This window comes from Diorhabda sublineata, chromosome 6, assembly GCF_026230105.1.
Source record: "Diorhabda sublineata isolate icDioSubl1.1 chromosome 6, icDioSubl1.1, whole genome shotgun sequence".
Classification (NCBI taxonomy): domain Eukaryota; kingdom Metazoa; phylum Arthropoda; class Insecta; order Coleoptera; family Chrysomelidae; genus Diorhabda; species Diorhabda sublineata.
In genome coordinates this window covers 33,210,062-33,237,508 of record NC_079479.1, presented here as the reverse complement: position 1 = coordinate 33,237,508, position 27,447 = coordinate 33,210,062, and the positions used below count along the sequence as shown (strand labels likewise).

Here is a 27,447-nt window from a genome sequence, read left to right as displayed (position 1 = left end):
TTAGCAAAAACTAGTGATGGACTAACGTTTCGAAAAAGAATCAAAGGATGTCCTCTCGTGCAGTTGTACCGCGTTTCCGGATCCGGACCAAGGCAGGCCCTCGAATTATCATTAGAGGGAGTGTAATCAGAGGCGTAACAATATTTATTTTTATTACAATACATAGAATATAGCACAGCATGAGTTCATACTTCAATAAAAGCAATCTTCAAGGCGGACAATTTTATAATTAGGAAAAAGTCACAGAATACCAAATCCGGGTACACAAAGTATGGTAATTTGACAATACTGAACACACTGTTAACTAAGTTGTCGTCTTCGGGTGAATTGTTCACTTCAATCTCTGAAGACGATAAATTCGTTGATAAAAATGCTTCTGTGTTGAAAACGGCTTAAGCAGATGACGCTTTGGAACAAATTTAAGTGTTTTGCACGGTTTAAAAATGTCGGTGCACCTCTGGATACCTATCAATTGTCCTAATCAACAGTTCTTTCGCAATGACGATGCACTTAGACACACAGACATGCATGTTCAACACTTTTTGGTTAAAAAACGGTTATGCTGGCTTCGTATAACACATAAGAGGACATCGATTCTATAACATTGAAGGAAACACGATAAAGACGAGGAGAGAGCTGTTAGTCTACAGATAAGAACGTACAAAAAATAATTCGAACAGGGGAAGGGCCAAAAGGACAAATCTATTATTTTTAAGAGTATTTTAAATGTTCAAAATCCGCCTATTTTTGCCTCCTCTTTCTAGTAGTGATTTTTTAGTCAGTCATTTATTATTTTTTAATTTGTTCAACTATGAAAGTAGAAAATGTTCTTTAATAGTGAAAAAATTCTTTTCACTACAAAATTAGTCGTTGTTTCTATATTATATGAAAAATTAGCTGATTTTTTGGATTAAAACACGAAAAAGAAACTTATACTGAAGAAAATTATCTGAGAGTAAAATGATTGGGCTTTTTAATGATTATTTTTAACAAAACTTTTGTTCGGGTGCTAGAACAACCAAAGCATCACGTTAAAAGCGTACATTTAACAACTAAATTTTACTACATTCAACTTTTATACTATGGATGATTTCGTAGAGTTGTTAATCTTTTCTAGCCCTGTTTTTATATATTTATGATTCTTCTTCTCGCCTTTCCACGGCTTGCTTCAGCTTCAAGCGCTTCCTCTAGGCCTTCTTGTATAACTTAGCTTCGCTAATTCTGGTTTTCAAGCGTCTTTTAAGACGCGATGATTTGATTTAATGTACAGAAAACTCCCTCACTTCTCGTTTGTTCAAAGTTTTCTCAGCATTCCTCATTAAAGACTCACAATTTCCAGAAATCAACGTATAACCACCAACGTGTACGGTGGGAAACTTAAGGCTACTACCACACTTGAATACTAGTCACTGTGATCTGTAGTTTTTGTTGCAAAGCCTATTTTTATACATACAGTTAATGAAACACTCACCTATACCCATGGCGTATTAATCCTTTATCACTATTACGTTAATTTTCACAAAAAACGGATTGATTTAGAGGATGTTTTTCATCTGTTAGATTAGATAAGATACTAAGCGATTGTATATGAGTTCGAAATCAAGTTAATCTCAATATTAACGTTAAATATTTAGGATAACATGTTTAGTTGGTTAATTTCCAAATATAATATTGACCTTCAACTTTGATCAAATATTTAACGGCTTCTTTATTGCTATAGAAGAAGTTCCGTACGTTCCAAAGTATCTTCGTAAAAATGCATCGGCAAGAATCGCAAGAATATGAAAATGTTAATGCACTACTGAATGTGGTTCAAGAAAAGCATAATCCACATAAAGTTCACAGTACTGGGTTAATAAATAGTTCATAGTTATAACAGAAAACTGTCACAAGTCCATTGAGCCCTACTTAAAACTACCAAAAGCTGATTCTCTTGTAAAAACCAAACAGGCACCTTGATATTATGTTTGAGCCATCTCAACAACGTGAGACTAAGACTTTTAACACCTGGTGCTTTAGGAAGAGAGCCTCGATAGCCGCATGAATCGAATATAGAGCAAACACTTATTGCACTCTACCCAATGAGCTCTTCAAAAGGCTTTTGTTTTGCAAGTAGACAAACCTCAGATATTGCCAATACAAGCGCCGATTCAGCCCACAGCTGAACAGTGTTTGGGTTTATATAAACTAAAATTTTAATCAGTCTAAACGATCTGCAAGCCCAATACACGATTCGGACAATCAGATGACTATTGTTACTTGATGAGGAAGGCGTCATATTACTCGAAACAAGTACTCATAAACGAGAATGTTTACAAGAAGCCACTAATTGAGTCACACTGTTAAATATATATAAAACAAAAATAAATGTTAATCATTCTTAATAAATATGTAATAGAAAACGTAAAATATTGTGAAACGAAACCACGTAGTATCGGTCAGGGAGGAGAGGTCATGGAAAAGGCTACTTAAGGTTACGTGCAGGGAGGGAGGGTAGGTTTTTGGCACTCCCTTATTACAACTATTCTCTACAGCCTGACAACAGTTTGTTTCGGAGAGCCATTATCGTTTCTCTAATTCCAAAATTTTATTTCGCCACCGAAGACTACCCCAAATCGAAATCAACACCTAAAAGCAATCATCCTAATGCCAGCCCCGCGGAGGAAAATTTTTTCTACATCAGTGTCCTCAATATATTTTTATTAATAGTTGAAAATTTATTGATACGCCACTGTTTGTAAAAGTATTAGATGCTTTCATGTGTAACAACAATCCACTCCTCTTTTTTCGATAATGAATCTGTGTGATTTTGCATAATCAATTGAAAATTGGAATCATATATTATCATTACATAATCGTAAATAAAGAGCCATGGATTGATTGATTTTTCCAAGTATGCGTAGTAAAAATACTATGAAAACAAGCCCGTTATTGTCCGTATTTAGACCAAACAAATGATGTCACTTCTTGTACTCATTCAATGGCAGTGAATTTATTTTCTTCATTTCATAATAATTTAAAACGGTCCATTTAAAAACGGGACCGGATTTAGCAGCACCTGGGCATCTACAATGGAGCTCCAGCAATAGAAATTTTTCGGTTTCTAATCGTTAATATTGAAATTTGATTTCAAATAATTATCGTTTTAGATAGATTTACTAAATGCTACAAGAATCTATTGAGTACCATGAAAATTTCCTTATTCCAGACCTCTAAATTCGGCTACTCATTCTATTTTTCCACTCACAACAATCACATTGCTTTTATTATCATTAAAGTCATCGTTTCAATGATTACAACAGATGACTGCAAACAACACGAACTAATGTGTTAAGTATATCCTCTACTTAATTAAAAATGTTTGACGTTTATGAAGTACAAGATGTCAAAAGACTACGTATCAAATTTCATGACTTTTCGATTAGTCAGAAAAAAGTACCAGCCATATAAGTGACGTTGCTTTTGTTATTTGCAAATTTCAATTTCGTGTGTTAATTTATCATTGCTTCTGGATGAAAAAAAAAATACTGTACAAGCTCTGCAATGGCTTCAAAAGTGTTATCTTGACTCTGTTCCAACGAAAAGAATCATTTGTTTGTGGTTTGATGAATTTAAACGTGGTCGTACAGACACCGATGATGGTGACCGTTCTGGTCGTCCAATTGAGGTGGTTACTCCAGAAAACATCAACAAGGTCCACAAACTGGTTATATCTAATCGTAAATTGAGATTACGAGAGATGGCAGATGCCGTAAAGATATTAGAAGGCAATTTGAGCCTGAAAAAGCTTTTTTCAAAGTGGGTGCCGCGTTTACTCACAATCGATCAAAACCAACAACGTATGGATGGTTCAGAGCAGTCTTTGGCCATGTTCATACGTAATAAATCTCGAAAAATATCTTCTATTGGGCAATATTAAGAGCTTATTTGTTCATGAATAATGAGTTTTGAAAAAAATTTATTTATTTAATATTTCCTATAGTTTACTCTAATTGTAACAATGCTTTAGTCAATGACACTCGAACAAAAATAAATAAACAATAATGTTTACTGGATATACGGTAATTCGTTCTAAAGTATGATTACGGTTGCATGCATATCGGAAGTTGGTGTCAAGTTCGATTACGACAAAATTATTTAACAATGCGCGAATGAAAGAATAGTACAAATTGATATTCATGAATAATTAAGGAAATATGAAAAATTGTACTTAAACCGAACTTAGCGTGATCTGTAATTTCTCTGATTATTGCGGGGACGTTTCCAAGATGGCTTCTATTGTCCGTCGAAATGAATAACTGTACACTGGTGCCTTGAACCATAAAATTACATGTATTTCTGTTTTCACCTGGAAAGCGGCAAAAATCTAAAAGGGTTAACTTCCTATTGGAATGTCTCTATCTTCAACCTGGTGTAACTGTTTGTGTTGTATGTACTGGTTGATCCTACTTCCTTTTAAAATCCTCGTATGTTTCAAACTCAGGAAGCTGGTGTCTGCTTATCCTGGTAATTATATTCCTGTGACCGTGAAGACGTGAAGGTAAAATCCATCATCTGATGAAGAATAGGTTGGACTCGTACAAAATATCAACTTTGTCAAGTAGTCAATATTGGGCATTGGTTGAAAGCATGCTGCTCGTTTGAATTAGCATTTATTACATTCAAATTAGCTTCGGTAAAAATGTGTTTTTATTAAAAGAGATATATGGAGCGTTTCTTGCAGTACTTGAAAACTGATGCTTTCGAACAACGAGACAAACTTTTACTGTTACAATAATTTCTCAAATACTTACGTTTACTGCTTCGAAATGGATTGAACGCAATCCAAACACGGCCTTTTTTCCTCTTGTCTCCGCTTTTAGAAAACGTTCGAAAGTCTTTCAAACACTCCAACCACGGTACTTTCATTCTTTATAATTCCATAAAAAATGATATTCTAAATTTTGATTCACTCAATTTTATTTAATCCGATCTCAAGGCAAATAAAGATGCATTTTGAAAATTAGCGGCATCTTCATGGAAATGTGTATACGTGGTTTATGAAGCATGGAAAGTTAACAGGCTAGATTTAACAGATGATAGTTTTTAGAAGATTTTATGGATATTTAGAGACGATTACCGGATTTAGTCTCGATGCAGAATAACTAAATACAGAAATACATTACGCCCATAAAGAATTTTGAAATTTGTGCCAAGAATATATCCAAGAAAACTGGCAATGGAAAGACCAAATAAAAGACTAAACATATACTGTTTACTTTGGAGGAAAAAACAGTATTAAAATGAAAGATTTACTTACGTAATTTTTAATATAAAAATTAAGAAATGCAGAGTATTCAAAGAAGTTCAGAGAAATCTAGAATTTCAATATATATCATTAGTAATATGAAAGTAAATTCATGAAAATTACAAATATAAAAGACGTTAGGATCATTTTTTACATTACAACAATAATTTTGTATACCGTATGATAATTTTTTTTAGACAACTTTCTGAAATAGACAATATTGTTTTTACTCCATTAGATATATTTCGTTTATAGTTGATTCAAGTTCGGTTCTGCTCAATCGATGTTTGCATGCTATCGGAATCAATTTTTTCCGAAAATACTGCAGCTTAAAGCACAGAGTAAAAAATATGAAAAAGTAGATAAAACGCAACCCTATCAGTATAAAAGGGAAGTTATTCAATATTAAACATCTCGATTTACGTTAAATTGAAATTTGTTGGTCCAAACATGTGATAGTTCACGTAAATACAAAAAGAATTATGGTGATTTAAAAGTAATTAAACACATTTTTGTTATGGAAACTTCTGAAAAAAAAAACAACTTGGACACGCAGTCGATGGGATTTTTCATCACATAACCACAAAAAACTATTTTTATTAACTGCGGTTATGTGTTTTTAGTTTTAAAAGATCAAGAATTGGCGGATGGTGGATGATTGTCAATAGTTTTTGACAAAAACCTTAGCACATACATAAATTATAACACAAAAAAAAAACATCACTTTTATACCATATCGATCGCGCCTACGCTACGTTGAAATCTAATAACGCCACGAAAACCAGCTTCAGACTAACTAAACTAAAAGAGGTGCGGAAGGAAAAAGTAAACAACGACGAAGATTAAAACGGGAGACACGGTTTTGAGCAATGACACTTTTGATTGAATGAATCGAAAAAAAAATTGATATGGATTATGAGGGTAGCGGAACAAATCGATGTCTCAGGACGCACCTAAGTAATATTGACTGTGAATTTTTATCATATGTAATTTATCATCCATCATATCAAGTTATTAATAGTTAATCAACATAATTTTATCCTTAACGGTTAGCAATCAATCTTAAATGGTACAGTTTAATACAGTATAAAATAAAAATAAAGCGAAAACAATTAAATCGCAGTGGAATTTAATAAATAATAGACGTTAGAGCTGTTAAATTAGTGGTTCTTTCTGTTTTTTTTTAAATAAATTTTAGTTCATATATCGGCTTCAATGCAGCAATTCAATCTTCCTGTTCTGTCCAGTATGCTACCAGCTGTTGACCACTGAAATTTGCAATCATTGTTTCTCCAAGTCCATTCAGGCGACATATTTTAAACTTCTGATATTATCTGGACGCAGTTTCTCAGTATCAAATTCAATCTTTTACACATTCCTTCCAATATTGTATCAGGGCTGTATCCACAAATTTGTCATTAATCGCAATATTTGCCAATACAAGAGAAGAACTAATAAAAGCAATTAACAACATGGAAGCAGAAACAAAAAAAGTCGTTCTGGATATAAACCAAATATAGAAGAAGAAAGATGGACATAGAAATAGGTATTTACGTTATCTAGGACAAACTTCTAAAGAAAGAATCAGAGAGAAAATACAAAAAAGTTATCGAACATTTGGAAAAAATAAAAAGTTACTCAAAAGTAAGAATATTAGTGAAAAAAAAACAAAATAAAAATATATAAAACATACCAATGATTACGTACGCCAAGGAAACAACTGTTATAAATAAAAAGGAAGAAGAAGATTTGAAGATACTCGAGAGAATATACCAGGACCAAATATTACAGTAAAAGGAAGAAGAAGATTGTAGAAAAAATAAGAAATAGAAGAACTGGGAGGAGAAAATATAATAAGGTATATAAAAACACAGAAACTAAATTGTAAAGGACACATTATGAGAAGGAAATGGTGAAGAGGATAACAAGAAGGTAGGCCAAGAAATACCTGGAGAAAAGAAATTGAAGAAGATACCAGATTCCTAGAACTAGTAGATTGAAAAGCAAAATGTATTATGTAATAAATTTCTTCAAGCTAATCTTTTTCCTGATTCCATCCTGAGGCATGTTACAGAATTCCTGTTCACTGACTAAATAGGCTGAAGATTCCTTCCACCCATTCTTTCTACACTTCGTGTGGTTTAGAATTGCTTCCATAGTTTCTGCAGACATGTCTCCATTCTCATGTTATATACACATCCTTGGTAGTCTGGTTCTAGTATTTCAAGCAACAGCTTCGTACTTAGATCTGACGATAGCAATGTACATCTTCATCCTTTAGATAAAAGTAATCTGAAGAGAAAGTTCTAATTGGGTTTTTCTAGTAGTTTATCGAGCCAAAGATAAAGAATGATGGAAGTAATGATAAATAAATATAACCTGGATAAACTGGATATTGGGTTTTTGTGTATCAGATGTTTCTTTTTTCTAATAAACTCGTTAATGGATCATCCACTTACCATCTAAGTAAGATTGTCCTGTTTTGTGAGAAGATTCAGTTGGTGAATTAGTAGCTTCGGGTGTTCTAGAAACTGAGTATGTCGTCAAACTGGATCCTGTTGATTATAGTAATTATGTTAATAACAATAATCCTAGAAACTTAAATCTTAATTCTCCTACTATTTCACATATACTATTGGAGATGTACAAAACAAAAAGAAGATGAATTACTCACTTTTCACGGTTTCTTCTAATGTTTCTTGATGTACGGTTCTATACTGTCTTCTTTTTGGTGATCCGCATGGGTCTCTGAAATATTAAAAATTTGATCTACAATCCACTAGGTGCTTCATGATCAAGTTAATTCCCAAGAAGCCATATCGGGTCTTAAAAACTAGTGTGTTTTGTATAGGTTTGATTTATCTACGAAGTTCTCGTCGGAGTTTTATTATTGTTTCCAATTATTCTAGATCAAGAATCGTATTTCTAAGCTGCAATAAGCCACGTACAACGTCACGGCAACTGTTGATAATTTGTGTTAGTATTAAAAGAAGAAACCAACATGAAGAGTATTGGTTTTAAAGAGAAGCACAGGAGCAAGTGTCTTAGTTCACTTGAATGTAAATGGAAAGCTGATAATGACTCTTTTAGTGATAATTATGGCGAATGAAGCGTTTGGAAAGTTATTTCCATATTATTCGAAATAATTTGTTCTAAATAGGTACGAGGTCTTCAAAAATGTCAATTAATCTTTGTATTTGTCATATATCCGTAGTCTCTGTCCCGAAATTCACGAGATAACTTCTCATATTGGAGTCTCAGAAGGATGTTTTCCGCACGGAAAAAAACTTTTGAGGTTACGTTCTGAAATAGCCTATTGGAGTACTTTGTTTGCGGAAAATGTTAAGTAGAAGAAAAGAAAAGGGTTGCCTTGTTCTTTAAAGACGCTTGAAATGATGCAATACAACGTGCAACGAAATGCAAGACGCAATATTGATCAAAAGCATGCGCAGATTAAGTTATGTTTCATGCAAGATCTCGCACTTGCAACATTAGCCATTTTTATTGCATGCATTATTGCCAGATTTTCACTGACCATTTTTTTTCTTGTTCGTTTCAGTTAGCTTTGTTATTTTCAATTTTAAACCGTATATAAAATTGTATACATTCTATTTAATTCTATATTTTTGACAATTAAATCGATATAATATTTTGAAAAAATTGTATATAGATATATAAATTATATACCTAGTGAAAAATTAAAGTACGTATTAAATACTTGTATAATAGTGTAGTTCATTAATATATATATATATATATATATATATATATATATATATATATATATATATATATATATATATATATATATATATATATATATATATATATATATATATATAGTATTCCAGAAGGTTTATCAATTTTCCATAAGATATTCCTTATTTTCGGTCAATTGCAGTGACCTATTATATTTTTTTAAGCTTCCCATACTAGTATAATAGCAAAATATAATTTCTGTGCACGGAAATGTGAAAAATTCAACTCAAATTTGAATGAAAACCCGTCTGTATCATTACCTCTGATTTACTATTCACATATTCATGATATATTTAAAAATTATTTTCCAACTAATAACAACATACTAATGTAACAGTATAAGCTGCAAATTTATGGGAATTGCACTAAAAAATAAACGTTTAAGTGTATTGTCATGTCGTTTCCATAGGATTTATGCATGAAATGTTAGGTGCGATGTTACGATGAACGGTCTTCATACAGGAAGACGAGGCACAAATAGGTTAGTTATGGATATGCTTAGTTCATTGTTGACGTAATTACAAATAATTTCGAATCTAATTACAATTGGAATGTAATACACTCCAACTGTCTCTTAATTTTAACATTATTATCGATATCTGTGTAACAAATTTGAGATTTACTTCTATTTCTGTACCATGACTGAATTCCGAATTGAAATATTTAAAAAATGTGATAATTTTTCAAAACAATATGCTAAAAAAGTCACTTCAAGACACATAATGTATTGGAAAAAATTGTTCATAATGATACGTGGCGGTATTGTGTGTTGCCAGACTAGAAGGGTATAAATATTCATACTCTGTATAGATCATAGACAAAATAAAAGCTATAGAGAGTAGCATACAAGTGAAATTGTTTGATTGGACGATAAATAAATAGCATCAGTTCACCACTATCTTTTATCCTCTACTTGCCAATTAATTCAAAACTTTTCTTGTGCCAATTCTTCTCCTTGAAACTTCGACGTCATTTCGATCCAATCCCAGCAGTTCGGCCCCAATTAAACAATATTTTTAACGGCAACGGTCCTAATTTTACAATGAATTATGCTAACAATATTGCCTAATTGGCTTCGGTATCATGTTAATAATAAAATAGACAAATACCCATAATATGAACAGCATAAAACTTCACAATCCATATGACTGATGATAACTTAAAATAGACAACGCTGCGCCTTCTTCCAGCTGATTTATATCACGTGATTATGGCTGTGTAAGGTCCTAGTGAAGTGACATGTATATAACGTTAAGAATACCATTTTAATTTAATTATTATAATCCATACATTTTTTATAATTTTATTTAGAATGCCTTGTAAATTTTGATTGAATTTGTTTTTTTTGCGTTCTCATTAATAAACATAATTCCATTGCTTTAACAACATACTCAGGAAGAAGACAAATTTATATACTTAATCTTGTAGATATATGGAAAAGCTGCTGCAATAAATAAATGCTCATTCTTTTGTATTTTCTTTTTATACCTTCAGTTTTACAACTACCATTTTATAAAGAAATATTTGAGCTTTGTATTTCTCAATATTATATCGTCTGTGAAAGTTAGTGAAAGAAATGCAACAAATACTTTAAAAAAAGTCAGTTTCGATGTTTAAAAACAAAAAGACAAAACGATAAAATACTAACAGAATACCAATAAGGATAATATAAGTTTTAATTTCAATGCTAGTACTTTAAATTTTCAAATATTATTCTTATTTTTTTTTTAAGAAATAAACTGAAATATTATATAACGGACACATCTCAAACTTTAAATTGAACTTGTACGAAAAAAGTATTTGTATACTTGTTGTACTTGTAGTATAATCATGACTCACTCATTCAATCCTAATTTGAGTATTTCTCCTGCATTTTTCAAAAATCCGTGGGCTTCTGAATTCGTTACGTATTTCGTGGATTGTCCGTTAATTGACGAGATCAAATCTCCTTCTCTAATTCCTTTTAGTGCGGCTTTACTTCCCGGGTTGACCTGTAACCAACAGAGCAGACTTGTATTATACGTTGCATACCGTCTAGGTATCGTTAAATTGGTATACTAGATGTTAAAAAGTGATTAAAAAGTTTGTTCAACGCAGTCATGAGGTGATTTAGAAAACAAAAAAACTTTTGAATTCAATGGTGATACTACTCAAAAATGATTTATAATAAAGATTACAAATATATATAGCGATACATATAGTCCTGTAATTGAAACAAAAATTGTAGATATACATCTTTGACTCGACTTGACTTGACACTTCACAAATATCTGGCTCGTATACTAAAATTCCTGCAACTATAAAATGAAAAGATATATCAACCCGACATTCTAATTCGGAGTCTAATACTGATGAAATCATGAATTTCGATTGTTAAATTTGTCATAAACCACAACTGTAATTTAATTTTTTGATAATGTCACCAAATGCTTTTAAAATTTCGAAATCTCGTTCCAGAGAAATGTAAAACTTTTTAAGAGCGAAGTTTGAATCATTGTTATTGAAAGGAAACGGTTGGAACGTGATTTAATGTCCATTTGTTATTTTTACTACAAATTATGCAACAGATTGAAAGCGCTGGTCGAATAAAGGAGATGCCAGACATGAATGTAAAGTTTGTACTTGGAGTTAGACATCAAAACTAATTATCGATAATAGTTTTGGAGTACTACATTAAATTATCGACAATTTCGTTGTTATTATTATTGTTTTTAAATTTCCTAACCTAACCAAATAGTTTAAACACCCAATACAATTTATCAGACAGATTCTTGTCATTTTTCGTTACATTAATTGCTTTGATCCATCCTGCAAGGCAAAATATTTAGAAAAAGAGTTCCAGGAAGAAGTCGAACATTCTAGTTTTAGAGACTTGGAATCTGATTTAAGAAAACCTCTCTCGTATTACTACTAACAGAATAAAGATTGTTATGATGGGCTTTGATTCCTTGAGAGTCTTCATTTTTTTAACTAATTAGAAATAATTCGGTACTTCATCATTTTATTACGCTCTCATTCATAAAAATAGATTGTAATACAAAATATTTAATCAGACCGTTATGGCAGTTTCATTTTTTGCGTTGACTTTAAATATAGTATAACTCAATCTTTCAAAACTGTGTTAATTTATATAATCTGGATTCTTAGAGAGTATTGATTGATTTATATTTGGATAAATGCTAAAATGACGTTAATTTTATGTATAAATACATATTTTAGAAAAATTATTTATAATCGAGTTCATTACTGTGGAATAATATTAACAAATCACTTATGGATTATTATCTTGAAAGTGCGAGTTACGATAAACTTTTACTCATGAGATAAACAATATCAGAAAAGTAATAAAAAAATTATACCAGATATTCCCTACGTCTTCCATGTGGTGAACAGAACTTCAACATAATGTAAAACTCAGAGCCGCAATTACGATGTCTTACACGTTTTCAAAAGGCACTATTCACTACCAAGTCACTTGACACAATACGAATATTGTCTCGTAGGTCACTGAATAGAAAAATTTCTTCATTCAGACGCGGGAGTACCTACATACGCAAGTTCTTCAATATTATATTAGAATATATTGACTTAACTACATTGGTGTAGCATGGGTTAATATGCTTCGTGTTAACGAAAAAAACGGGGTTTGCGTCATTGTTTTGTGTTTAGGATGATGTAAATTAATTGAAAATGTACCAAAGTTAATTATAGACTTTAATATTACTGAATATAAATGAAAATAGAATTTTTTTTGACGCTTCGACAGTATTTTATCAAAATATTGACATTGACATGTGTGGTAACTTGAAATATTTCGAAATTGATTTTTATTTTTATCAAAAATTCATGAGATTTTCATATAAATGACATTTTTTTATAGGTACTTATTTTTTACATTATTTTTTACACTGATGGGCTTTCAATCTATTTTCAAAATATTGTGATGTTTGTCCCATGTAAATTTTGTCAGTTGTAAGGTAAATAACTAACAAAAATTGTATAACACTAGTATTAATTGTTCAATGAAGTCATTCTGTAGGATGTTTAGTAGTTTACAATATACGAGGTATGGCTATTAAGTAGCGAAACTAGTGATGCTACAGAAAAAAGATTTACGAATATCTACCGTGTCTGTAGACAAACCAGTATAGCCGCGGCCTTCGTTTGTATAGAGACTGTTTTTTGTTTTGCCATAAAAACAAGCGAAGTAAAAATTTCACTTAAAACTTGGAAAAATTTCAAATGAAACGCATAATTTATTGAAACAAGTGTATGGCAATGAATTTTTGTCGCGTCCACGTGTTTTTGAGTGGTTCAAGATGACCGAGAATATGTTGAAGATGAATCACATTCGGGTCGAGTCCAAAACGGTTGAAAATATCAAAAAAGTATTTATTCTTGTTCGATCTGATCATCCATAAAGATTGAATTGCTATCTCTTGCACCCTATTCGCCAGATTTAGCCCCCTAGGATTATTTTTTGTTCCCAGACTTGAAGAAAAGGCTCGGTGGTCAAAGATTTTTTTAGCAATGAAGAGATGATGTCGGCAGTTAATGGCTATTTTGAAGAGCTGGACGATTTTTATTATAAAAAGGATATTGAAACATCGCTGAAAAAATAGCTAAGAGGACGATACGTTGAATAATAAATATATTTCGTTCCAAAATTTTAGTATTTTTTTATGTTGGGCCAAGTACTTCTGTAAGTATCTGTTCTATAAATGTTTTTTAACTAGGATTAAGATTGAGTAATCATTGAAATTCAATGGGTGTACCTACTTTAACACACTTGAGTTACAGTGGGGTATGTAATGTAAAAAAAATCAACACTTGAATGCGTAAGCAGTCCGAAGAATACAAATTACATTTAACAAAATGCCTCTTAATGCATACTAATGGATTAGAATAAAAATTCGAACGCTATTATATAAAATTTAGTTGGATAAACAACAAGAAGTTATATTTTGTACCAAAAATGATATTATCTCAATTCAGATGATTCAAATTCAATCAAAAATAACTGTAGTTGAAAATGCTTCATTCAATTGTTTCCTAAACGACTTCAAATGTTCTTAATACAATTCTGAAAACAATCGTAGGACCAAAAATCAGGGCCGGTTTAAGATTTATAAGGCCCGGGGCTAAAATAATGACGGGGCCCCCTTAAGGAATTTGAAAACCCGGAAAAATTCACAAAATAATATCAATACGTTAGATTTGTGGTATCAACACATCAAAAAATACAGAATGATTTCCAAATGATGGGGCCCTCTTGGACCTGCGGCCCGGGGCTATAGCCCCCCAAGCCACTAGCTTAATCCGGCCCTGCCAAAAACTACAAGAAATTGAACATCTAACAATTAAGAACCATAGAATGAAAGGAGAAGACAAAGTAAAGTAGTAATTAAGTAGTAATTAAGATAGGAATTAGAAAATAAAAGTGAGAGACAAAACAAATATGATGTTGTGTATCAATATTTACCAGTGAAAAAATTATAATAAAACAAAATTTGAAAATAACAACAAAGATTCTTTTTCACTTATGCACCATATTCCGATCGAAAATTGAATTGTAAAACTTCATCGGCGGTTCTTTGGTAACTAAAGAATACTCAAAATGTCTGTTGACATCTTCGCTCCGCTGAAATTCAATACAAGCTTCAATAAAACGCTACTCGATCCGCTTTAACATACGCCTCCGGAAAATATCGAGTTCCACAACGTCGAACGTGTTTTTTTTTATTTTTTCAATAAAACATCAAAACCATAAGTCGATGTTTATATATTAGATATTATATTATTCAGAGTGTTTCTGGACTCGATGAAAAAACTTCTGGAGTGAACAGATGATGTGAAAATGAAGCCGTGAAATTAAAACAAATTTCTGGCGCCTTTAGATAGTAGTGTAGAATTATTTATTCTGTCAAACACACTACATGGACATACGTAATCATCCATTAAAAATTCGTTATTTAGAAAATACGAGGGGTCGTCGTATGATAAATTTTTTTATGCCACAGTATTATTTTCACATCGGAGCACCTTGTATACAGCCTACGATCAATCATTTCCTAGACATGTTTAGTTGGAGATGTGGTATTGATCCATGAAGGCTGTAATGTGGAGGTTATCTTTGTTTTAATGAAAAGTAGGGTCTTGTATGATGGGAAGATTCGGAATAATAAAAGTTTCCACTTAGGTAGTGCCATGTTACCATATTTGTGTTTTTTTTTAAATCGTTTTCTTCTCTTTTTCCTATTATCATGTATCCCCGGAGGAAAACAAGATTCGTTATTAAAGATAACCTGATTGTATTGTTGTTCTTACACCAGATCAATTCGTTACGACAATGTCTGCTGGAAAAAAAAAACACCAACCGAAAGGAAAACGTCGTATTTGCTCCTAAGTTGGTTTAGAAGAACCAAAAGACGTAAGTTTAAGGAAGAATTTATAATAATATATTAATTTTAAAGCAGACAGCAATTTATATAAAGAGGAATAAACAAATAGGTAATAGATTAACCATTAGAACAATTTTAATAATCAGCTGTTGACTTATCTTTTGGTTTCCTCAATCTATTAGATAAAATTTAACATGTTATGATTAAAAATGTTTTTTATATAATTTTTGTTACTTCTTTCGAACTGGTAAATATAAACAATTTGTGTTTTTCTCCCCAAAAAAGTCTCTCTTATTTAAAGAATTTATTTTCTATTTATTTTTCAAAATTAACTATTTCCAAGTCATTAATTTTATCATTCTTAGTTTCACTAATCGATTTTGATTTTAATCGTTTACAATTTCTATCAATAAGTATATTCATAGATATCAATTTGTGTGGTAAATATTTTTTTTAGTTACGTTTATGCAAATAAGAACTATCCCACATTAATTATTATAGTGTACATTTTTTCACTAGAAATAAGTCAAGGCCGTTTTACTTGATTGAGACAATAAAAGTAATTTATTTATTTAAAAATACCAACTCAGCCAAGCCACTCAATTTCATTCTAAAACTAATATATCAATCTTTCTAACCTAAATTCTATTTTCTCTCATGGTGTGATCGTAATATATTTTCATGAAATCTTTGTTTTCATAAAAAAAATAATGTGATAGAATTGAAGTCTCATTTCACATACAATTGTTTATTGTTTTCAAAAACTAAGGTTAGAATCAAATTTATTTCGGCCAAATCATTTCTACAATTTGAAATCACGCGTACAAAACGTTTTCTGTATTTGTACGGCTACAATAAAATTGTACACGTTGTTTTAATTGATGTTATAGAATTTCCATCGTATTTATTAAGCTCAATTTTGCTTTTAGTGATTAATCCCTTTCATAAAATGCTCAAGAATCATTCATTTTTTTCTATTTATCTACAAATCAAGATATTATATGCTATCAACAGGAATGAAATGACAGATGGACATTTCAAATAAATGAGAAGTTTTGAAAGTCATAGACCAACCCTCGTATTATCATTGCAAATATTTAAACGAGTTCAAAGTATTTAAATATTAAATAAAGAAATTCATAAAACGATCTATAAGGAAATCGAGTCCAGAATAAAGAAGTTACTAAATTTTTCTTTGTAATTATTTACTTTGAAACTTTTATTGTAATTCTTTGTTTCAGTTTAAACGGTTACATTTTGGTCCAAGTTGCAATAATAGTCTTACAAACACATATAATAAACAATAAAAGAATAGATATAAGAAAGATTTTGACTGAATTATCGACCTTAAACATCTAAATTAATCTAAAAAAATATCCAACAATGTTAGGTTATCGTGTACGTAGTAATAAGCATGCGCCGAAGGTGTAGAATTTAGTATTTAATGGCTCATAAAAAATTCGCAAACAATACTCACCCTAGAAATTCTCAACGGCTGATTATGTTCAACTCCACCGTGCATGCGAAAACCCCACGGAGCACCACCTTCCAGCACGACTTCTCGCGCCGTCATAACCTGCTCGATGTAAAGATAAGACGCTACGGTGCTAACTGTTACTTTTTACCAGTTTCGAATATACGATATTTTACACATTTAGTAAGTTTTGGAAGTCCTCGAGGTGACCGTGGTTAGTTATTCGTTGTTCTGAAAGTTGATAGAATGAAAAAATAAATATAACACATTTCAAGACTTCCAGCTTTATTAATTTGAGGAATATAACGTTGCTTTCTTAATTTCTGACAAGTAGTGATTACCATCAATCATATTTCTATATTTTTCTCTTGAAGAAATATTTTCCAAACGACCAAAATTCTCTTTAATAGTTTGTTCGAATTTTGCAAGTGATTAACCTTCGATGGAAATATTTCAGTTAGTTTTCGTGATGGAAAATCATAAAATTAGTTTGAGAGAGATGGTGGATATCATGGTATGTTTTGACCATTTTAGAGTATTTGATTACGGCGAAGTTTTTCCAAATGGAATGAAAAACAATGATTTACCTGCAATCATCAATTAATAACAAAACCAAAACGGCTTGGCAGTTACATCGCCCAAACTAAGTAAAAAAGCAGTTTGCAAGGTTATTTTTTCACTATGTACATGGTAAAATGTTTGTTAAAAGAATGAAAAAGAAGAAAAACAATGGAGGCTGTAAATTATCGAACTGATTCTATAAGATAATCATAAATCTATATGCAGAAGCAAAAACAATGGCCTAATTGAAATTCGATAGCTCAATAGAATGATGAAGTAATCGTTAAAACAGAACTCAATTTCGAAGTTAAAAACATTTTTTTTCTTTCTAAAAGGAAATTTGATGGGTATAACGAAATTTGGGCAAAAACCTTTGCACTGATGATTGTTTTGGTAAATACGTGGATTGTTAATATCGTGAGATGCTTTTTAAATTCATTTCTATATATGATGAAATATTTTATAAAATTATGTCGACTAATAAGTCATAATAAGAAGTTAATTTTTTAATTCTAAGAAAAATAAGATATGGTAGATATTTCAAACTTTTCCAATTAGAATTGATTTACTAAAAACCTTCTCGATAATCTATTTGATTTGCTATATATTATTTTTATAATTAGCATTATAATTTCATCTTCCAGAACCGTAATAGGATGATTATTATTTATTCCTAAATATTCTTCTATAATAAATGGAATCTATCGACACGAATTTACCTAAAATGATTTGGATCTTTATTTCAAATCAACATTGTTGACAAAACGCAACTATAAGGAATAAGTTTCCCAACTCTAGCCGGTCGACGGCGACATACGACGTCGACGTTGGGACGCTGCCAACTGGATGAATTTCTCAAAACACGGCAGGCATAAATCCGTGCGTTCCGATTGTCTGTTGACCGATGATCGGTTTGGCGCACCATGCTATGTCTGATTTTACATCGAGGTTCATCTTAACGGTCATCGATCAAAATAGAAGTTTCGTGATGACTAGTTACATCGATATTAATTTCAACTTCCTATTTGCTTGTTTATAGGTCAGTCAGATGCTGTAACAAAAAAAGGGAAGTTTTTATTAGTTTGTAATATAGATGTAGTAAATATTTTCCTGAAAAAAACAAGAAAGATTTACAAATAAAGATACAATATAGAAAGTATTTCGGAAATTCCCTATATATATATAAGAAAGCTAGTTTTGAGATATGGCAACAATGATGTGATTTTGTCAAATTTGACAGTGCAATATTGAAGTTTGACATTTTGAATGGTTTACATATAATTGCAACAATCATCTTTGTTCAAAATTTGAAAATGGAACATTTTTGTGCGATGATTTTCAATCAATTACGATGTGGATTAAACCAAAAGTATTGTGCACCATCTCGAGACAGGTTTTCCGAATTCAACGATGGTCGCCCTTTGTTACAGGATGAATTTCGCGAAGGTGGTCCAGAATAGGCCGTTGTGCCAGAAAACATCGATGCTGTGCGTAAACTTATATTGCAAAATCGTCGTGAGACATACCGTGAGATTGAGGTATATTTGGGCATACATTCGATATCCCATTTGTCTATCATTGGATAACGCATATTTTGAAAATCGCTAAAAAAAACTCGTGTTGATTGGTGCGAAGAAATAAATAAAACATTCACGATGGTTCACAATAAGTCTATAAATCATGTGAATATGAAACTAAACAACAACCGATTTTATGGGTCTTTCAAAACGAACCAAATCCAAAAAAAGTTGTACGCGCACGTAGCAAATAGATGCTTCACACTGCTGTTTGCTCTGACTACAACACACGCCATCTACACGTGAAAACTTTAACTGCTAATTTCACATACGTCACAAAAATATTGTATCATAGAAAATGTACAAATTATTATAACTAACTACCAGATTCATAGTCTATTTTAAATGCTGATGAGAACTAGAATCATCAATGTAGTACCAATATATTAGAATTTACGTAACAAATCTGGAAAGTACTGTTTTATCAGACAATAATACAAGATTCTAGTGCGAGCTATAGGCGAAATCGAAAAAACAGTTTCTGGTTGTGTTAAGTATATAATTTTTTCGGAAAACGTATAGATTAGTTATTAAACATTGATATAAAAATGATTAAAATATATTTCTCATATGTTTCAAGTTTGAAGACGCGACGTTATTTATTATTTGTTTGGCAGCCATCAATAGTGAACGTTTCCAGAACGTTATGTGATACAAAACTTTTATTTGAAAGGCATTAGTCCAACCAATATAAAAGCTGAACTAGATTCTACTCTGGGTTAGATTGCTTCTTCGTTATCAGCTGTAAAATATTGGGTAAATGAGATTAAACGAGGTCGTACGACCTGCGAAGACTCTCATCGCAATGGTCAACCAAATTAGGTGACAATTCCAGAATTGTCGAGAAAAATCCACGGTACTGGATGAAAGCCTATAGAAAGTGCGAGAGCTAGCAGAAAAGGTAGGCATTTCAAAAAGTGGGGTACATTGCACATTAATTAAAACATGAGACATGAGATAGCTGTACGCAAGATGTCTCCATCGAGTGTTTGGCAATTTTTCACAGAATAAATCTTTTCATCACTCGAAACAAGAGAATAATGAAAAAATGGACTCAAAAGGGAGTACCAGCTCCAAAGAAGGCAAAAACCGTTCCATCTGCAAACAAACTCATGGCGTCGGTCTTTTAGGATGCGAACTTATTGCAACGTTTGAGCAAAGAAATCAAGCCAAAAGGCCTTCGTAAAAAAACTTTTAATCTTTAATCTTTTAATAATAAGAAAAAATATTTATTTATCCTTATATTTGTATTATTTTTTACAACAAATCAGATAATATACATACATATGTATATGGAATTATTCGATAATTACCTATTATTTAAGTGAAAAAATTGAAAACAAACGTATACTTCAATAAAAAATAATTGCGCAAACAAATTTGATGGGTTTGATGACTTTTCATGATTATTCAACTAGAAAGTTTAAACTTTAAGAAACAATTTAACATGTACTTACATTTTCTACTCTCTAAAGCTATGAATACTATAGAGATTTTGTTGGTTCTGATTGCTGAAATTTATCAGCAAATTCATCCTCAATTTTTTTAATGAATGTGCTGTAATAATTTATGTTAACACTTGTACTGGTTTTATCGATATTGCTTTGAAAATTAACCAAAACCCTGGCTGGGTTTTCCTTTAATTCAGGGTGATTAATGCCTTTTCGAAATAACTGGACTTCACGATACAGTTTTTATGTCCGACAAAATGAGGGCAACCAATCGCACAACGACAATACACACATCGGTTCCAACAAAAACGAGTTGCGATTCAGAAGATGAAAAACTGATTGTACGAAATTTGGCCATAAGAAAGGACCAAAAGTGGATTGGATACAATGAGTGCGTTGCCATTACTGGAATCATGAATCCACTAAACCCGATGTTTGGGACGATTGTCTGAATTAATCTTTTCCAAACTTATTCAGAATTTTGATTAGTTTTTAGTCAAAGCTAGATTTTCTATTGGTGTTGTTTATTATACGCGATATTGGTTTTGTTTAGTTTAGGTAAAGTGTAAATTATCAATCGCGTGGTCCAATTAGTTTTGGTTAAATTCATCCAAATATCTGATCTCATAAAATGATAATTATCTCAAGTTTTACTATAATTATGATGATTTTTATTAATTATATGTGGAGCCAAATAAATATAGTGTCATTTAATACAGTTATGGTATGTACTATTTTCAAAGAAGCATTTCAAAATCTCATATTTCTAAAAATGGTTCAAAATAAATGACTTTATCCTATATATCATATGTATAATATGAAACTGCGTATTTTTTGAATTCATAATAAATATTTTCTCTCTTATATCTTATACCAGAGGTTATTTTTCATATACAATTACATTATTTGAATATTTGATGGAAGCTGTACAGATGGTAGTTATTATCATAAATTCCATTTTGAAGGAAATAAATTGCTCCGGGGTTCTGACCTTCTACATTTCTGTAAGTTTGAACAATCAATTCGTGACACATTCCTATTTGTTGACATTCATATTTTATTACTATAAGCTATGAATATTCAATTTCTGATAGGAAGTCGATATAAATATGAAATAATCGTAGTAGAATATAATTTTTTTTATTTATCATAATATCGCGTATTGATTTGAGATTTCTCAAAAATCTCAAACATTCATAAACAAAATAAATAATATTATGTATCAAGTACCACGTAACGATTGTGACGCGGTTTACATAGGGCAGACATCTCAGTATTTAGAAAATGTATCAAAAGATCATAAAAAACATGAATTTTGAAAATTGGAACGCAATTATAAAAAAGATTTAAGCAATGAAGTAAAATCTATGATATTTTTGAAATGTTACAACTGTAGAAAAATTATTTTTTATGGTTAAAACAGCAACAAAGACGAGGAAATATTTATACCGACAATCTAAAATTATATATTAAAATGTAAATAACAAAAGCAAAAAGTTTTTATCCACTGTATACTTCGAGAATTGTTCTAAATGCAAAATATCATATCATAAACATCACAGTCATAGAAAGTGATAATTATTTCAGACCTATGAACGTTATAGAGTTTTTTTCTGTCAACAAAAGTACAATTTTCTAGAGATTTGTGAATAAATTATGAGATTTTTCATACATTACCTTCTCGTGAATAAATTATCTCGATTTTAGGTCTCTTTATTTATTAAAAGAGACCCAAAAACAAGATCATTTATTTACGCTATTACAAATTATAGAGAAATGGCTTCGGATGATTCTTATTTTTTTATAATTCTGTTTTTGTAGGATGAAATGAAGTTAAAAACGTATTTGAACATCATCAAGTAATCCTCCTAAGCCAAATATCAATCCATAGATATTTGCTATCACTAAACAGTTTCCAAACTTTCTCATAACCTTGTAGACTTGACATTGCAAATATTTTTCCTAATAATTACCACACGTGTTGGAGATAGACCAAACAATATCCACCGAAATGGTCCGTAGAAAAAGAAATTTTATTGCTAATAAAATTTAATTGCCTCAATTAGCAAATGCCTCCATTAGTCACTAATAAAGATTAATAATTATGTACAGTTATTATTTTTTAGAATGTAAACTAACCTTGTAATGAAAATGTCAAATCAAAACACACGTTCGGAAATATCCAATCTGGTTTTCTATTTTCCCAATGAACTATAGATCTTTTTCGTATTTTCACTATTTTCCGGTCTCGACGACCTTTACGTTGGCGTGCGCGTTTTACGAGTATGTATTTCAAAGCATCACGATCTATTAGGATTACGACCATCAAGAGTGCTGTTTAGCGGCGACGACGCCGAGATTCAGGTCCTGTTCTCAGTTAAATGGAACAGGATAATAAGCCTTTTGAAAGTTGACGAGGAAAATTAATTGATAATTGTACAAAGAACGACGATTATTCTATATTAATTTGTTGGGAAAGATTTTTAATAACAAAAATATACAGTGTGATCATTTTAATTGAAAATCGGATATAGTAAGTTACAATTTCTAATACATTGGTGATTTATCAAGAGATCTTTTTGTTTATCAACAAATTATGACGCTCGGGTGGACATCTATGGCTAACTGACCTTGATGACTTGACACAGAGAAACATAAGCAAGCGAAAGAAAGCAGATGAAGACGTACTAGATAGAAGGGAAAGAAGAAGAAAAAAACCATAGGAGTTATGAAGTTATGAAGGAAAAATCTTGAAGGAACGCTAGAAAAGCAGAATTGTTTTGTAGAAAAAACATGGATTCAATTGAAGAAACAATATTATATTGGGAAATGGATTAAATTATAACTCAAAGTAATATTTTATATAAATATTGCTCTGTTTATAATCATTTTATGTTCATGTTTACACAGTTTCCAAGAAGGAAATCTAATCTGAAGATCGTATTTGGTCAAAACTTTTTTGAATTGCTACTAACCACGTTTCGCTTTTGCCAATTTTTATATTTGCTTTTTCTCGAAACTAAATCTCTAAACTGTCATATAAAAAAATAAAAAACATCAATAAAATTGACTTATTTAATCATGTAAATTATGAAACGAAAGCATACGGGTTAAAAATATCGCTTGGAAATGAAATTAAGATAAGACTAATTGATTTCAACTTCGTCGACCTGCTTGGAATTTTATTTATTATTCTAATACTATTTATAATTTCTACAAAGATATTCTTGCGATAGTTGTATCAATTTATGTGTTTTCATAGTACATATTTAACCTATATACGAGGAATTAACAAAAAATACGGTAAATTAATTTTTTTAGCAGGAATTACTAATGCTGAATATGTCTTCTTGATATCTAGAGACAAGTTTGAGACTAGATCTTACGCGAAACATGGGCAAGTTCTTTAACTGTGAACGTTGGTCTAAAATACAGCTACACTGGTATAGAAGGGTAAATTTATAGAGTTATGAGGCTATTTTGTCCTATTTTCATTATAGTCCGGGGAAGAGTCAAGGATTTAGTTTACACCACAGTTGTCACAAGCAGTGGAGAATTGATTCATCGGATTTACGCTGCATGTGGGGCGCCAATTCGAACAAAATTTAAATTAAATGATGACTTTAAAATAAATAATTCAAGTTTTGATACGTTTTTTTCATTATTTTGTATTTATTTTAGAAAAAATCTGTAACTTCACATGAAGTCGAATTTAGGCGAAATGGTCCAACTACGTAAAAAAAATTACAACTCCGGTTAGGAAAAAGATATCGAAACAAATTACATACCGTTAGAAAGCCTACACTCTAGTAATGTTTTTAAAAAATCAGAAGTTTCCTATCACATTTACTTTGTTTTTAAACGTAACGCAAAGTTGAAGTTTAAAATCTTTTTTAACTTTGTAGTTCGGCGGTCCACAAGTTAGTTTCTAGCAATAATTCGCGACCAATATTAATTTTTATTGGGCATGCCATTCACCAAGATTCTAATAAAGAAAAAAAATTGGGTCTAGCTATAAAAATGGAAAAGTTACAGGGGGGTCAGATGGACGAAACTGACAAAATTTCTAGAAAACAAAAAAAAATTCTATAAAAAGTTTTTTGAACACCTGGATTTTTTTTATTACCTGAATAGATAGAAAATGACCCCGCCTGACTTCCCATGTTCAACAATCTGCCGAACACCCGTTATATGTAATAAAAAGGCAAAAAAATACATTAAGAAAACCGTTATTTTGTGAAAAATTCTATAGGATTTTCATAGACAATAAAATAAAGTTCATATCGCCAGATTATGTTTTTTTATACTATATCATCGGATCAAATATGTTGGGAATTTTCCAATATGTTTATTTAGAACGTGTATTTTCTGAGTAGCCTGTTTTCGGTCGACTGTGTGTTGTATTTTTGAATACTTGGCATCGATTTCAATTTTTTTTAAAAATATTTCTGCATCTTAGTAGTTATACATGTATGTCAAGGTTACCAAATGTAAACTGCACGTAACTTTTTCGTAATATATTTTTCTCATCAAAACATACTGTATTTTTATTAAAAAATTTGAAACTCAACCAAAGTATTTTTCGAATAAAACAATTTTTTGTGATTATCTGAATTCCAGTAGAAACAAGAACGCATGTTTTAAGCACGGATTTTTGTAAGTGAGAATTCACAACAAAAAGGTTATGACTGTTTTAAAGGTTACGCTTTATTGTGAACAAAAATACACAATAACCCGAATGACTCCAATCCAACTACCAATATTGTACGTATTATGTACCTGGTATATTAAAAAACCTTTTTGTATACTTTCAAATTACGTTTGAATCAATTCACTTATCTATATATTTTATCTAAACCAAATAAACTTTATTCTGTTTGTTATGTGAGGTTATGTAAGTCTAATAATGGTTACTACGTGTATTAAATCCTTATGATTTCCAATTAGTTCTAACCTTCAAAATGCAGTCTATAAATTTGACAGTTGACAGTTGTGTGTAAAGACGAAGCAAGCAGTGACCACCCCAAAGAAATAAAATGTCGGACATATTTGGGTATGGTTCAAACTATACAATTAATAATTGATGATTCAGGGCAGTGTTTGGAGCTGTTCAATCATTTCATACGAGAGTCTAATCGACAGTAAGCCGTGAAACACCGATTCAAAGTGTGGAAAAACGTAAAAATCGGCTGTCAAGGTTATGACATCAATTAAATAGCGTTATTGAAGCGTTTGAAAAAATAAATCGCGAAAAAATGGCTCCGTTTGAAGAAGTGAGTGCTGTTTCATCAATATCGGCTCGCAAATCAATTAAAACGACGTAAAATTAAATTAATTCGACTTCGAATTGCCTCCACCATATTCTCCAGAGCTGGCTTTCAGCGATTTATCCTATGCTAGACTTCGAGCTTGCTATGTAGACTTAATCAATACGAAAGATTCATGTCGAATACAGAATTCATAATTATTTTGACACACGTTTTGGAAATCCCTGTATGTACTATTTAATTCCTCGTGTTTATTTGTTTAGAAACTGTAATAGTTTTATGTTATTGAATTTTCGCAGAACGAAATTGTTTATTATTACCGACGATACTTTTATCGGCGCCTAAATTTGCTACGCTCAAATGAAAGAAATCATTCGATTTGCTTATTAAATGTATTTCTAACTATGAATGTATCTTTTATTCCGATGCTAGAATTAATTAAGCTGTTGATAAAGATAAACAGAGCTTCATTAGTAATTACTGAGGCATTTTGTAATCAATTAAGTAACATTCAACTGTTTACGTTTGAATTAAAAAAATACGTGGAGTGATAGTTTGAAAACCATTGAAAATATTTCTATTCATAGTGCACCCAGAGTCAAGATAGACTAATTGAAAAAACTAAAAAAAAAAAATTAACAAGATAAAACGAGTTATTGTGTGTACTATACCCACTTCATTGAGATCTTGTTTGTAGTGTCTATCTCAATACGTAACTGAACTTAATTGTCAAAATTGTTGTTACTGATGAAAACTATGTCTATAAATAACTCTGAGGTATCTCAATGTACGATTAGCTACACACCTCGCCCTTAAAAGGTTCGTTAATCAACGTCGAATATTATATTTTATAATCTATGTTTTTTTATTCTATTTTACAAATATTGAAAAGTCTGTCCTATGTAAACATCATATACAATATTATTTCTTTTGTTTTTAATCTTTTTAGTTTTTAGGTTATTGATAAATTTCGTATTTTTAGTTTCTATTCAATTTCAAATGTTTTATTTTCATGCAAACTGTAAAAAAATCTACGTACGACTACGTTTGTTTCTATTTTTCTAATAAAATGTATGTCTCTTATATTTATAATTAATTAATTATGAATCAAAAACTAGAAATTATACTACACAAAATTAAAAAAATAAAAGTAAAACGAAATGAAACGCTTACCAAATATTTTAATGTAGATATAAAAATTATCAAAAAACTGTTAATATTTAATGAACACAATTACACTCTATAATTTTAAATTGAACACATTTTGTAGATGTTTAGAAAACGAAATAGAATTATTAACATCAATGTTTACTGAAGTTTCGTTGTCTTCACTGTTTTTAAAGGAAATATTTGGGTTAACGCTCATATGTCACCCGCCATATTTATTACAACTTTTAAAAATCGATAATATCAAGAAACCACTACAAATAAGTTTTTTAGAACAATAAACTTTCACAAATCATTGTTAAGGATCAAATTATAAATAAATTATTTCTGTTCAAGTCTACAAAATTCTCGGAATTCCCGATATATCAATAGATTATTTCAAAATTTAAATTATAGCTACTATTTATATAGTGCCAAACTTTGACCATAGATGTCAGAAGTAAAATAAATTTTAATTCTATATGACATTTTTTGGTACACAATGTAAAAGATCCAACATAGTT

The 27,447-nt window shown here is 30.8% G+C and overlaps 1 protein-coding gene across 16 annotated transcripts in view; it reads right to left on the bottom strand.

Annotated features, from left to right (window-relative positions):
- LOC130444871 (uncharacterized) overlaps positions 1–27,152 on the bottom strand; it is a 103,490-nt gene extending 76,338 nt beyond the window's left edge. For 10 of the 16 annotated variants that reach the window (XM_056780198.1, XM_056780201.1, XM_056780202.1 and 7 more), the window contains exons 1-6: positions 22,650–22,773; positions 18,202–18,533; positions 16,925–17,152; positions 10,886–11,037; positions 7,962–8,035; positions 7,747–7,842 (exon numbers count right to left, since the gene is read on the bottom strand). In XM_056780198.1, the coding sequence (XP_056636176.1) occupies positions 7,747–7,842; positions 7,962–8,035; positions 10,886–11,037; positions 16,925–17,020 (418 nt within the window). In that variant the 5' untranslated portion in view covers positions 17,021–17,152; positions 18,202–18,533; positions 22,650–22,773. Of the gene's footprint in view, positions 1–7,746; positions 7,843–7,961; positions 8,036–10,885; positions 11,038–12,405; positions 12,601–16,924; positions 17,153–18,201; positions 18,534–22,649; positions 22,821–26,950 lie in introns of those variants that run through there. The other 6 variants (XM_056780195.1, XM_056780209.1, XM_056780196.1 and 3 more) reach the window with 5 other exon arrangements.
- Between the last annotated feature and the right edge of the window lie 295 nt (positions 27,153–27,447).